The sequence below is a fragment of the Lycium barbarum genome, chromosome 10 (genome assembly GCF_019175385.1).
Source record: "Lycium barbarum isolate Lr01 chromosome 10, ASM1917538v2, whole genome shotgun sequence".
Lineage (NCBI taxonomy): Eukaryota > Viridiplantae > Streptophyta > Magnoliopsida > Solanales > Solanaceae > Lycium > Lycium barbarum.
Genome location: NC_083346.1, coordinates 1,394,203 through 1,409,548, shown reverse-complemented (window position 1 = coordinate 1,409,548; position 15,346 = coordinate 1,394,203). Strand labels below are relative to the sequence as shown.

Sequence of the window (15,346 nt, the reverse complement as noted above, 5' to 3'; positions counted from 1 at the left end):
GTCAAGTTGAAATATGAGATACGAAATATGAAATAATTACTTTGGAATCAATCAAAGCTTAATTCAATTAACTAACTAGAAGCGTAAATAGTGAACTACACAATGCATAAGGTTGCTCCAGCCCGGTGTAAATATCAAGTGCGAGTATATTTTATTTAAATGACTATTTTCTGCTATGTCTTTGAAAAATATCCACTAGCATAGAATTTCACGATAATGTCGATAGATTGGAATTTCACTTTTGAAATTCAAAACTCCATTAAAACTGTAATTTTTCGGTTACAAAGACCTAGAACATAGCTATTTGTGAATTTTAACCATAAACTTTACCCTATTGTAGTAGGACTATGCTATCACTAGAAAATAGGCACAACAAACAAAATCAAAATGAACCACGCATTAGGCTGTGGGGACCTATTATTCGGCAGATCGCACCAAAAAAATTAAGAAGGGCTCTCCAAGTACTTCATAAATTAAGGGATCTTTATATGCCTAATTCACTGTTTATTTTTCTAACCGTATATATAAATTATATGTTGGTTATACATAGTTATTCACAACACATATTTTATATGAATTATTCATATATTATGTATTCGTCGGCTATTTTTAATTTAATCTATTGGCTAGGCGATTGTTTAGGTTAATTAATAACAAAATAATTAATAAATAATAGGGAAATATAAATATGGGTGAATGTGAATGGTGGAATATATATAAACAAAGTAAGCTTGTTTTATATTGGAGTATTACATCCACCTAACATTTAATTAGATGCTCAATTTATGTAAATATTATTCGTGAGATAGAGAATTATTTAATATATTATATAAAAGAAACATTTCATGAACCAATGCGTACTTATTGGTCCTAAATAGGCAACAGTACATGACCAACTTTTTCCCAATTTACGAGGACATGGACACCTTCCCAATTTGGGGAAACCTACAATTAATTTATGTTTCTTATTCTTTGCTTAAATCACAAGTATTATAACCTATGCACCGTTAAGATGCACATCACTCATTTTTCACCTAACAAAGAAATAATTTTCTTTGATGACTAATTGATCGCCTTATCTTGTTGTGACAGTTTGTTTGTCTAATGAAATTGCAACACCAAAAAGCTACCGCATACACTAGGAATATATCAAAAATAATTGAAAGTGTAAACACGTGATATCAAAATTAGATAAAAATATAATAGAAATTGTACAAATTGCACTTCTAAACGTGAGTTCCACTTAATTTTTTCTTTTCATAAGGTTAGTTAATTATAGCCGTCAGAATATTTTAAGGAAGCACTTTTGATAAATTTCAAGAATCAAATAAGATCAAGAGTAGTACGCCCTTTCATTCAAAATAAGTGTCCACTTAATCTTTTAATTTTGGTTCAAAATAAGTGTCCACTTATATAATCAAGAAGGAATTAACTTTATTTTTTTATATTTTCCCCTATTTACTCAAGATAATAAATAGGTAAGAGTTTTATTAATTAATGATAATTTAGTAAAAATATTTTTTTTCTTCAAAGAAATAGAGTTTTCTTTTATAAATTAATATTTTATTAAGGGGCGTGAAAAAAGTTAAGCGAACACTTATTTTTAACAGGAGGGAGTACTAGAATGCACGCCGTGGCAGGAGTGGAAAAGGTCGCAGTTATGATAATAGCTTAGTGCACTCTATATATTCTAACAGAAAATAATGACACAATTTACTTTATTGGAGAATAATAAATACACCAAAATTGCTGGATTTCGGAAAACTTTCCGGCAAGTGTGACCCTTGACAAAAAACTAAATATATAAATAATTTATTATTCACCAAATTTCTAACAATTATCCATCAAAAATCGCATACAAATAATTTTCTATAGCTGAGACAACTATAACAAGATTAGGTCAAAGTAGAATTACTAGTTAGAATTCCTGAAGAAAAGAATCAAAATTCTAAATGGTTAAAAATACCAAAGTATGTAACATCAAATTAAATTTGTCAAAGCAAGTAAAGGCTATCCTCATCATAACTATATATACGAGTAATCTTATCCCTCTTTTTTGCAAGCCCCAAGATTTTTATAGCTCCCCACCAATATTTTTCCAAATCATATAAGAATATTGTATTTGACTTGAGCTTGGACTTGGACCTGGCCATGCAGGGGCGGATCTACAGTGCCGGTGGAGGTTCTCGGGAACCCATTAACGTTTGCCCTGACCATATATTTATACTGTGAAATCCGTTGAATATATAAATATATTTCGCTGTGAACACATGTCAAAGATGCGTTGTGTCCGATGGTAAAGAAGGGGTCGGCTAAAGCTTTGCTGTCCATGATCAGGGTTCAAAACCTGCTGGGCTGTTTTAAAGTCCTGTTTCATTTTTTTAACCAAACACCAGTTTTATTTCTCTTTTCCTCATTAAAAATCACAAAAGTCTAACTAAAAGAGACCATTCAAATTTAAAACTTGTTGAAGCCCAAATCTAAGGCTAATTCATTCTTCTTCCTCATTTTTTTTTCCTCATTAAAAATCACAAAAGTCTAATTAAAAGAGACCATCCAAATTTAAAGCTTGTTGAAGCCCAAATCTCAGGCGCTAATTCATTCTTCTTCCTCATTTGTTTTGGTTGTTTTCCTCGTATATTGTAATACAATTTCTCACAATTTTTTCTAACCATTTCATGGCCCTTCGAAATGGTTTATATATATATATATATATATATATTTGAGATCGCTGGAAAACGGGAACCCATAAATTTCAAATTCTGGATCTGCCTCTGTGGCCATGTTCCTGTCAGCTAATATGATATTTTCACTATTAATACAACATTTATCTTCTTCTGAAACTAATTCTTGATGCACCCATTCTTCTGTTTCATCATGACGGTTTTGTAAAATCCAAATTCTAGCTTGCATTTCTCCTCTCCATCCCGATGAAGAATCAATGACGGCTAATTTACCTTCAACTTCTATCAACTGGTATTGAATATAGTAGTTCCACCAAATGTGACCATCCCACAATGATGATATAATTATAAATTCTTCAGTTCTAATATTAAACGTCACAATGCAAATTTTACAAGTCTTATAGTAATCCGCAAAGAAATAGACAACTCCATCAATGTAAACTCCTTCTAGCAATGATGATGTAATATAAGGTGTGCTTATTGTTGGGTTTTAGTTAAGTTGAATGGGAAATATTTCTGAAAAGATGCAACTAAACTGAAAAGGTGCAACTCAAAGGTTGCAACTTTTCACTAAACCAGAGCAATGGCTATATAAATTTGTTCAGTCCTTCAGAAATTCCTTACGAATTTTCTGAAATTTTACTCTTCTTAAAAGTTTCTTTTTCTGTGTGATATACTGCCATTGAGTGGTTCGCTGCTACTAGAATTTGGAGTACTACTATTCTGGTAAGATAATCGTTCTATCCTGGGAGGGGATATTCCATTAACCTCGAGTACTGTGAGGGGGATAATTTCCTTAAGGACACACATTGAACTAAGTGGGCTCGATTATATTCTGAAAATATTTTTCTAACACTGTTTCTGTTCATTTTCCAGTTTCTGTAATTTCCTGATTTTAAGGTTTTACAGATTGTGTAATCTGTTTTTTTTTAAGTGTTTTATAGATTCCAAAACTTTATTTAAACTTATACATATTATTTTGCCAACAATCTTAAGGAAATTATATTCTTTTTCTATTCTGTATTCAAGAATTAAAAATTTTGGAAATTATTTTACCGAATGGCTGTTAGGAGGAAGTGTTGTGATATGTTAAATATCTCAAGGACTCTGGATGCTAGTTACCCATTGTTGTCATATTAGTTGACGTCTTGTATATGACGTCATCTGGACTTGTATTTCGCAATCTGGCCTACCTTTCTTAATTAACAATGGTTTAGATTGAAAAGCTCTATTCCATGTGATGTCACCTATTAATTTATGCCGTTTAAGCCATTCAAGAAACAACGTTTTTATTTAAAGATAAAATTGAAAGTTTTGCATTCGGCCTGAGCACATTGACATGTTTCAAAGGATTGAAAGCCAAGTATTTAAGAACTTTGAACCAAGTGCACTTTGTGATGCTAAAGAATTTTGTTGAGACTATGTGTTTACAAAGCCGCTTCGTGACTGCTCATATTACGAGAAAGAGTCGTTGTGACTTATGAGCGTCAATTAAACCAACACACCTTTTCGATGTTATTTCTACTGTCATTTCAAGCAGTTTTTTTTTTTTGTAAAGGATTTTTTTTTGTTGGATTCAATAAATTCTTTAGTGGAGTCTCGATCCTAGATCAATCACTTTAGACTTGGCACCTGGGTTCATCTCTTTTCTGTTTTTGGAGATTATACTCTGTTCAGAAATAAATAAGTTACTTTTTTGGAGACTAAAACCTTTGTGGTTTTCTACTCTGCTTTTTGGAGATTAAAATCTGCGTGATTTTCTACTCCAAGTTACTACTCGGTTTAAGGAATATAAAAACTTTACCAATTTAGTAATGTTCGTTGGTTTGAAGATATAAAATCTTCGCTGGTTCTCACTGTTGTTATTCGGTTTGAAGATATAAAAACTTCACTGATTGATTTCAAATAATATTCGGTTTGAAGATATAAAAACTTCGCCGTTTATTAAATTTGGTTAGGGGAGGAAAGCAACGTTTCTTCTAATTTGGTTAAGGAATTTAATGACTCTTTTGGATGCCCAATAGACGAAAATTTCAGAATCATGTATCCGTGATCATTTGTTGGATAGTCCTGAGGAAAATCTACCTTATGTATTCGCTAGTTTTGATATCCTTACAGATTCTCGGTCTTGCATTTGAACAAAGACGTGGGTAGATTCAAATGTTGAGAAGGGAACTACTGGACTTGAAGAGTTCTCTGTAATGTGCATATTGGTCAAAGACTAGGACATGAAAGGAATATGGTTAGCATAATAAATAAATGTTATGCAAAGTAAAGAACAAGGTTGGCAGTTCCTTTTCCGAAACACGAAGACTGAAGAAAGGTCTCAATGTTTGTGTGGTTCCACCAGTGAGCAAACTAGTCATAGAGGGATAAAAAAGGTTCCCCTACACCTCGTAATTAGAAATATTAGTGCAACACTTTCTTTCCTAACCAAAGTAAGTGTTTGCGGTGGTGATATTTCTTTTGGAAATTCGATTCCCTGTTTCTCAATATTGCTATTCTTGAGAAAGATAGAGGATCGGTACTGAGAAGAGTGGTACGTGAAGGATTAGCGATATTGTTGTTGTGTCCTACTCATGCACTTCTTCGGTCGTTGTAACTGTTGCGATTGTTGAAAAGGTCTATTCCATTCAAGAATAAATTAAATTGTGAAAGTCGACAACAAAATCTCAACTAATGCTCACTGTTGATGCTTCGTGGAGTCATTACTTTTTGTAAAGTAACCATGAGATAAGAAATCTTATTCCTTGAAGAAATCTGTTGTCAGATTCATCCTAAGCAAACTTGAGTTGATCAACTTGGAAAGGAAAGGGAAAAATTGCACCAGGGAGTATTTAATTTGTAGATTGAAGTCCATTATCATGGTTTTCTACTAACTAATTGAGTTATTTCTAATGTTCTATTTACTTTGTGTTATCATCAAATGAATTATTCGTGAGAGATCCACGTTCCACTTCTAGATGTGAGAAGTGTTGCGACATTGGGAGTAAATAAATTTATATGAAAGATGGGTCAACAAGAAAGTGACATAATCGGGTTCTACTTTCTTAATTTTGCTTATTATTATTTATAAAATTTCTACCCTAGTGACTTTTATGAATTTTGTCTTCATAAATATTCGGGTAAATGATTCATTTGTGATAATTCAAAATCGTCTTTGGAATAGTGCATTTGGTAGGCTTAAGATGTGCTATTTGATATGGTCATTACTTGTTTCCAGTATGACTGAAGTATTAACTCAAACGTGGCAGTACTAATTTTCTCACATATTTTATTGAGAAGCTTCATGGTTCGCATAAAGTGGTGATCAATGTTGACATGGCAAATGATTCCAAGTCAGTTTTTCCTTTATATCTTGGCCATTGATTGAAGTAGGGAAATCTTTAAGATGAGAATCTAATTGCACCGTGTATGTAATGGTGGTGGTTATAGTTGTTTATATCACAAATCAGTTAATCAAAAAATCTTTGTTAAGAATTAAAGACTTATCATCGTGACATTTGGATAAAAATCACAGAGATTAGTTTTCTTTGGCCTTATTTCTTGTGGAGAGAGTTATATATCCAATTCCATATCAAATGTTTAAAATGTGGGGGTTTCGGCTTGATATAAAATTTATGATTAGTTCATATTAGACTTATTGTCTAATTTGATTTGGAAAAATAAAAGATGTGAAAATTGACACTTTTATATTATGCCAACCCCATAAAATCCTTAATGAATACTTGATATGCTGGTCGTTGGGATTAACTAGTATACCAAATTGATAATTGGTTATACACTTGTTCAGAAGAGTTATATTCCTTCATGAATGGATGTTGGAGAAAGGCTATCCGCTTTTTATTGGTTGATAAATATGACGATCAGTTAATCATTGATAATAATAAGTAATTGTTTCCCGTAGAACTTGTGGGAGGAAGCTATCCGTATGACTACCAGAATACTCAATCGAGTGCCTATAGAAAAACACAATTTATTCCATATGAAAAATGGAAAGGAAGAAAGCTCAACTTGAATTACTTCAAAGTGTGGGAGGTGTTTGGCTAAAGTGCAAGTTCCTAAACCTAATAGGGTAAAAATAGGATTGATAACTGTTGATTGTGTTTTCATAAGATATGCCACCAATAGTAAAGGGTATTGATTCTAGTTCACAAATCAGAAAATTTCGATAGAATCAGAAAATGTTGACTTATTGACATTATTCTATTATATCAACCGCACGATATATGTCATTGGTGGTATTGACATGGTATACCCTTGGTGGTATTGATATGGTAGTTAGTGAAATATTCACATAACTCGTTCCGTCTTGGTAAGAACTAGTTGATCAAACTATTAATTTGATAAGGTTGATCATATGTCTTTCATTACAGGTCATGTTCATTAATTTCGTGAACGGATGACACTTGAAAGGTTGTGACTTTTCATGATAAAATGTGTCTGTTGAAAAACAACTCTTTGGAAAGACAAGACGGTTCATTGAATGTATAAATTCATTGGTTTATAAATCGAAGAGCCAATTGATGATAATGATAAAAATTGACAATAGCTTGGATTTTCACATCGGTGAATGTGCTATCAGTTGGATAATTGAAGAAGTAGACTTACAAGAAGTGGAGTGGTTGAGAATATATATATTTTTAAAAGGTTGTGGCCATAACTGATGTTTCTCCATCCACGAGTGTCATGATGTCACTTTAAGTATAGTTAGCAGTCTGCACAATATCCTATTGTATAAGCTTTGTTTTGCATTATAATAAAAAATTATATCACTGGGTCGTTCGAAACAAAATCCATGAGTGGATGTGTTGTTACCATTGGTGGAGGAGCAGTGTCGTGAAAATCATCCAAACAGACTTGTATCGCTCGATCTACAATGGAGTCTCAGTTCATAGTTCTAGACAAAGCCGGTGAAGAAGCTGAATGGCTCCGGAATTTCTTAGAAGATGTTCCATTCTAGCCCAAACCATTGGCACCAATATGCATACATTGTGATAGCCAAACGACAATAGGAAGGGCAGAGAGCGTTATGTATAACGGGAAATCTCCTCACATACGACGGAGAAATAATATCGTTTGAAAACTACTCTCTAGTGGAGTTATCACTATTGACTACGTAAAGTCTAGAGATAACATCATGGATCCGCTTACAAAAGGCTTAACTAGAGAGGTAGTTGAAAGATCATCGAAAGGGAATGGGTTTAAGGCTTAGGACAAGTCATCATGGCGGTAACTCTACCTAGCAGACTGGAGATCCCAAGAGCTAAGTTCAAAGAGATCAAACAAAGTTATGAATGACGGTTCGACATTGTCAAATAACTCAATCCATTCTCGTGATGAAGACAATGTTCAGGAATAAGGATACAACATTAAGGCTTTTTAACGAGTTAATAAAGCTTAAGTTGTTTAATGGGTTTTAAGTTTGGCAGGTATGACCAAATAGTGTATCTACGTGATGACACGTTTTAGAAATCACCTATGTGAGTGTGAAGTGTAAGCCGCTTCAAAGAGAATGATAGAAAAAGCCCATTCTCTATACACTTATGAAACCAGGCGATGTTCATGGCTGAAACGAACACGACCGTGAGAACCATAGACGGTAAAGGGTTGATTGTGTGACATGTGGTTGTCTAGGTATACACCAAAGCTCGACGGTTCAAAGAGATCAAATCTACCGATTGACCGAGTATATCCGACATATGTTCACTACGGATAGTTCAAAGGGAAACCTACTTATCCAGATGCAATTAATCCTTGCTTGTAAATCACACACTCGTCCATGCATTCCTTTTCCTTATAGCCATTCCCCATTCATGTGGGGGATTGTTGGGTTTTAGTTAAGTTGAATGGGAAATATTTCTGAAAAGATGCAACTAAACTGAAAAGGTGCAACTCAAAGGTTGCAACTTTTCACTAAACCAGAGCAATGGCTATATAAATTTGTTCAGTCCTTCAGAAATTCCTTACGAATTTTCTGAAATTTTACTCTTCTTAAAAGTTTCTTTTTCTGTGTGATATACTGCCATTGAGTGGTTCGCTGCTACTAGAATTTGGAGTACTACTATTCTGGTAAGATAATCGTTCTATCCTGGGAGGGGATATTCCATTAACCTCGAGTACTGTGAGGGGGATAATTTCCTTAAGGACACACATTGAACTAAGTGGGCTCGATTATATTCTGAAAATATTTTTCTAACACTGTTTCTGTTCATTTTCCAGTTTCCGTAATTTCCTGATTTTAAGGTTTTACAGATTGTGTAATCTGGTTTTCCTAAGTGTTTTATAGATTCCAAAACTTTATTTAAATTTATACAGATTATTTTGCCAACACTTATTTTTATCTCTCTCCATGATTCACCATTTGTTCCTAGAGTGAAAACCCAGTTTCTCGTCAACTTATTTGTACTATTATAGAAAAAGGTCATCAAGATTTTATGCTTCCTTGTATCTGGGTTGAAACCCAATGAATAACGACAAGTATTACCATATTTTAAATTTTCTTTATCAACAATACTACTTAGGCAAGGAAGAAATCTTGTTTCTCTTGTACTAGGATTCAAAATAATAGCAGGGTCAATTAAACTTCGTGAATCCCATAAACATAATAAACCTTTAGCATAAGCGGAATTAGAATAGTTAACACGGTCCAATTTCTCAACACGAAAAGGGGATGCTTTGGTTTTATGTCCAAACTTTATGGTGTAAAGCTTTTCTCGACCTCCCTTTGAGAATGCAAGGAGTTTTGTTGTTTTACTATCATGTTGATATATAGAAAAGTGGCTTTGATGTAATTCTATAAAATATGAATCCGAGATGAGAGAGTTACAAAATCTGGAAACGAATCTAAAACGTGTTAAAATCTTGACAGGAAGCCAACAAAAAATCTCAAAAATAATCTCTTCAGATATTGAACTTTTTTTTCCTTTGGCCAGTATCCATCGGTGGCCACTGGCCAGTTGCAACTACGATTAACTAAAGACGAGTTATTATAGAGAGAGCCACACGTACGTTATAAAGATGTGCTTGGCAAATCCTTTTTCTACGAGAACTTAGTTACATTAGGTGCAATATAATTAGTTACCATCTAGGCTTTGTTTTTGTCCTTTTCCATCTAGGATCTCTCTTTTTTTGTTTTGTTTATGCTATGTCGATGAATGGTAAAGAACTGTAAATAAAAGCAAATTAGTGCACCTAACTAGTAGCAATGATCATATAAATTTACATATATATAAGACGTTTGTATGCAGTGATTATCAACAGTACAATCTTTATTTTAAATTTATTGCGGATGTTTTTAAAAGGAGAAAAACATCACTTTTTTCCGCGACTTTAAGATTCTTTTATCTTCTTAGCAAGAATTTCAAGTTTGTGAACCGACATGAAAAGGCAGCCTCAATAGCATTAGTCATCATCAAAAGCAGAGTATAATAAAAGCACTCTCTCTCGTTCAAAAGAGTGTCTTACTTTTATCTTTTTTTTTTTTCTTTCTTTTCAAATCGAATATCCATTTATCAAATTAAGAAAGAGTTTATTTTTATTTTTTCAGATTTGCTCTTATTAAGTGTTAAGTAAATCTCAATATCTATTTGATTAGGGATAGTCTAATCAAATTACTTACTTTTTTTTTTAGTATTTTTTAAAAAAGTGTGTAAATGATTGAGTAAACACTTTTTTGAGCGAGGGACGAGTATATTTTAGGAACTGTTACAAAGCTACCATCAAGGCGTCAGTTAAAACTTTGTTAATTTATGGTTTTGACTTTTGAGTTTTGACCGATGAACTTTTTTGTTAATTGACAGGAGGAGATATCATTTGAGTGGGTTCACTTAACCACCTGTATTATGCCATTTTAAGTCAAATTTTTTACGTGTTAAGTTAGTTTAAAACGTTTACAAACTCTTATTTGGTCAAGAGTAATATTTTCGTATTAAAACTTGTAAATACTGATTAGGAGACTTACAAAATCGTCAGAAATTCTCGAAAGACAGATGAATTTTTTTATTTCCACATCCTGAATATCTTCTCTAAGAAAATAAGGAGAATATTCTTTCTGTAAATCATATTAATGTAGAAGATCATCATCTTTCCAACATTTATAATAGTATACTATACATTATAGATAGAGTTAACTATAAGCTAACGGGCTAATTAACACCCTTTTTCCCAACAAGTATAATGTTAGTTTGGTTTCAAAACTAAATTCAAAACCAATGTTACATTTGGCTTCCGTAAACAAAGATATGTTAGCAAAACTCAATTTTGCAATTTTTAGCCCCACTTTAGAGTTATTAAATTTACATGGAATATCTAAGTCTAAATACGGCAAAAATGTACTATACAAAACCAAGCAAATTAACATAAAGAGCCACATTAAAGTAAAAACATACGTGTTAAAAGTTTAGATGCAAAGCACTTGTGCATTAATCGGTTTGGTATAGAAATATTCAGTGCAACCATTTTTTTACAATAAATGACAAAAACGAGGGTGGGATGTAAAACGTTAGGTAGAAAAAAATACTCTCTCTCTCTGGATACTTAGCCTTTTTCTTGGATAAAAAAAGAGTCTACTTAACAAATTAAGAAAGAATTAACCTTATTTTTTCGTATTTGCTCCTATTAAGTGTTATATGATCAAATACCAATGCCTATTTAATTAGGGGTAAATTACCTATTTTTATCTAAGAGTTAATATTTTCTTAAGGGGTGTGTAAATAGTTAAGTAGACTCTTTTTTTGATCCGAAGAGAGTACTAACAACTGAGCTGTAACAATTTTTTACCAATGGTGGGTAGGTAGAACAGCGGGTAATAAAAAGGGCACGTGGCAAAATAATAAAAATCAAAAGGATGAAGTAACTCTTTTACCAACCATTCACTTTAATCAGACCTCCTTTTTGTAATAGTATGTCCTATTTCTTAGGAAACTGCCACGAATCCCTCATTGTACCCCCAACCCCCGAGTTCACTACCTACTCACCCCCACCTTTGGAAGGGACTTCCTTGGGGACTGTTTGGTTTAAATTTAGTTGTACAAGCCTGTTAATCAATATATATTCATCCAAATATCAGTAGCTGGGTATGCTAAATGGTTATACAAGAAAATGAAATAGGGTTCAAAGCGTATAAGAATTATTTTTGTGGTGAAGATAACATTTCGTTTTTTAATATTGGACTCCGCATAACTTATGCGGAGTTTAATTTTGAGAATCGAACCCTAGTAACTATACAAAAGATTATCTTAGATATGAGAAATTTTACGACCGTCAAAAGTAACGACTTCTTTATAACGGCATTATTTGTTGTGATATTTCTTGACTGCTATATCGAAATGTTGTTATAGATAACATATAAGTAATATACATAACATCAAAATTTGGTTTCAATTTTTTTTAATCGTTATAGTGCAATGTTGTTACAGACGTCATCGTTAAAAAGATGTCTAATCGAACGATTTTACAAATCGTAGTTTTATTCTAAGATTATTTTTTTTTTCTTAGAACCAAACGACTCCACAAAGATAAGTGAAATGTCTGCGTACATCTCATCATTCTCAGACCTCACCGAATATGTTGATGGAACCAAACGACCCCTAAGGTTTATGGTTATATTCCCCCCCCCCCCCCCCCCCCCCCAAAAAAAGTCCCATACTTCCTCTAACAAAAACAATACTGTACTACTAGTACTGTATCTTTCTCTGTTTCTCTCTCTTTGTTGAGAGTGATAAAAGCTTATTACTATAAGCTTTTGCCTTTACTTTGCTTTCAAGCTTAGTACTATTTTCTTTAGCCAACATGGGTGCAATGAAGTTGCTGGTTGTGGCGGCGGTGACGATTGTTTGCACGGCGGCGACGGTGGCCGGAGCTCAGGTACATCATGTAGTCGGAGAAGATAGAGGGTGGGACCCATCTACTGATGTTGCTTCTTGGTCCTCAAACAGAGTTTTCAGAGTTGGTGACAAAATCTGTGAGCTTCTTCATTCTCCTTTTTATTTTATAAAAAATATTGTGTTTAATTTGTTGATAGAGTTTAACCTAATATGATTCTATTTGCATAATCAAATTATTTAAAGATAATATGGTAACAAATGCATAACTAAAAGTACAACTCCTATCTTTCATGACTTGTAGACTTATATTTTGAGTCCAAAAAAAGTTGCTAGTGTTACTTAACTAAGGATTAAAAAAAGGAAAGGAAAATATTAGTTTCTCATTTATAAAGAATAAAGGATTTAACTAATATTCCTCATGGTGTAAATTTCTCTTACACTTATAAATAATAAATACATAGTATTAGTTAAACTCAAGAATAAGATCCTTTGATAGTTCACTTTATGTTTATAAATGCCCAAAATTTTGTTATTTCGGCCTGTTTGGTTTCAGTTTATTTACTGGCAGCGCCGAGATTTAACTTTATCGATTTTGAATTTTAGACCGATTTAAATGCTAATAATTGGGTTAATTTTAATATTTATATATATTTAATAATTTTCTAAACACAAATATATTGTTTGAATAAAAATTACAATTTCGGCGGCGTTAAATTGATTCTACATGTAGGATTTATCTGCTATGGATGACGAAATCTGGTATTTTATTGGTTAAAAAAGGATTATTAGATATTTAAAAGCAAAGAGAATAGACGTATATGTAACAATCAACTTTTTTATGATTTTTTTTTAAATATGAAATTTTATATTATCTCAAAAGGTTTAAATGTTAATGTTCAAAATCACGTGAAATTAAAGTGTACTATTTGTTCGCGTACTTCGAAATTTGTGACTTGTGAGCTCGTAAAGTATTCTTCGGCTCAAATATCAATCTGTCAATATACTTTAATTAAAGAAAACAAACTTTTTCGATTGACCTCTAATAATTTCCCCACAGACAAGAGGGAGATTGCTCAAATGGGTAAGCGTCCTTCGTCTCCAAACTAAAGGTTGTGAGCACACCAAGGGGCAAAAAGTGGGAAGCTTTTGCGGGAGGGTTTAAAAAATAATAATAATAATAATTTCCCCACATTTTATAGTATATAGTTACCATTCAATGTGCCAAATAATTTTTTGGTGCTCTTTTTTAGGTCTAATTCAACCTCAGAACTAAATTCTTGAAATGGGGATTGTCTGAGACAATATAAGGAGATCAAACATCTCATCTACAGCCACCATTTGACTTTGATACCCTGAACGTTTAGGATTGAACATCTACATCTTGAATAATATAATATGTGGCGTTGGATTCCAATACTATGACAAAGTTTTGGATCTAGCTTAATCTAAAAGTTAGCTCATAAGGTGAATTGTTTAAAACCATTTAAATACCCCATCTATTGGCGATTTGTGCTGATACTTTTTCCCTTGGGCAAACAAGCGTAACTAAATTAGTCTGTTAGGGTTTAACTGTGTTAAATCATCATATTAGGATTTACTATCGTATAACTAGTTTATGGGTAGTAAAAAATGTTCAATAATGGTAGTAAGGAAATTATTGAAATTCAAGCTCATGATATAAGAATTTGAATTATGACAATTTTTTTTTTGACATTCAATGGTTCTCTTAAATGGAGAAAACATCCTCATTGAAAATTTGTATAGTCGACCATAAGTTTGTTTTAGATTGAAACGTAGTAATAGTTGTAACTATAACTGTTCACAAATTGAAAGATTCATATAAGATTAACGTATTATATGAACAGGGTTCACCTACTCCGCAGCTCATGAGAGTTTGGTGGAGCTTAGAAGCGAGGAAGATTTTACATCGTGTGATGTAACGAACCCGATCAAGATGTACACGGACGGCTTAAATACGATATCACTCGAAGGAGAAGGAATCAGGTACTTCGCTAGCGGGAACACGGAGAGCTGCAAAAATGGGCTTAAAATACCTGTTAAAATCCAGCCCAAAGAGCAAAACACGGCCCAAAGTGTTGGATCAATGGCTGTAGCTGATGGGCCGACATTACCTTCTGCATCAACAAATTTAAATGGGCTTTCATACCTTCTGGTTGTTGGATTATCAATCTTCTTATGCTTATTGGGCCTTTAGATGAAAAAAAAAAACAATTATGAGTTATGGACTCTATTAAGTAGGATTATTAGTAGGAAGATGTACCACTTTATTTGAACTAATATATTAATACGTTGGCTTTGTTTTGGCCTTATTTTTTTTTTGTCTTATTCAAAGAATGAATTTTGTAGTTTAGAATGTATGAGTTATCCCGAGGAAGCCTCGGAGTGACAGTAAAGTAGACTCATGGAATCAGCTTTTATTCTGGATTTTTCGTGATTGATCTATCATCGAAATTTTACTATGTGTTAAACTTCTAATCTAGTGTCACCCCCACTGTTAGGAATTTTTTTAATTTTTGCCTTGACCCTTCACAGAACTCCAACATAAGAAGGATAACTTCACACCACAATCCAAGAGTAAATACGAAAAAACAAACTCGAAGAATTTAGACATGTAAAGTCCATTTTCATTAATAAAGCTCTATTAATGAAAAGCATAACACCAAAGAATTTTCTAACCTTAAGGGTATGAATTCACCAAAAATTAAATGAAAGAAGCTAAGAATTTTGACTTACTACATCAATATCCGCACAATTCTTTCAAGAAAAGGTGTTTAATATGCTCTAGAACATTTTAGTTTGAAAAACTATTTACTA

General features: G+C 32.8%; 1 protein-coding gene across 1 annotated transcript; it reads left to right on the top strand.

Annotated features, from left to right (window-relative positions):
- The first annotated feature begins 12,333 nt into the window (after positions 1-12,333).
- Positions 12,334-14,841, top strand: LOC132615764 (mavicyanin-like). The gene is made up of 2 exons (XM_060330358.1): positions 12,334-12,648; positions 14,377-14,841. The coding sequence occupies exons 1-2, from the start codon at positions 12,477-12,479 to the stop codon at positions 14,724-14,726; spliced, it is 522 nt and encodes a 173-aa protein (XP_060186341.1). The 5' UTR covers positions 12,334-12,476; the 3' UTR covers positions 14,727-14,841.
- Positions 14,842-15,346: the final 505 nt, after the last annotated feature.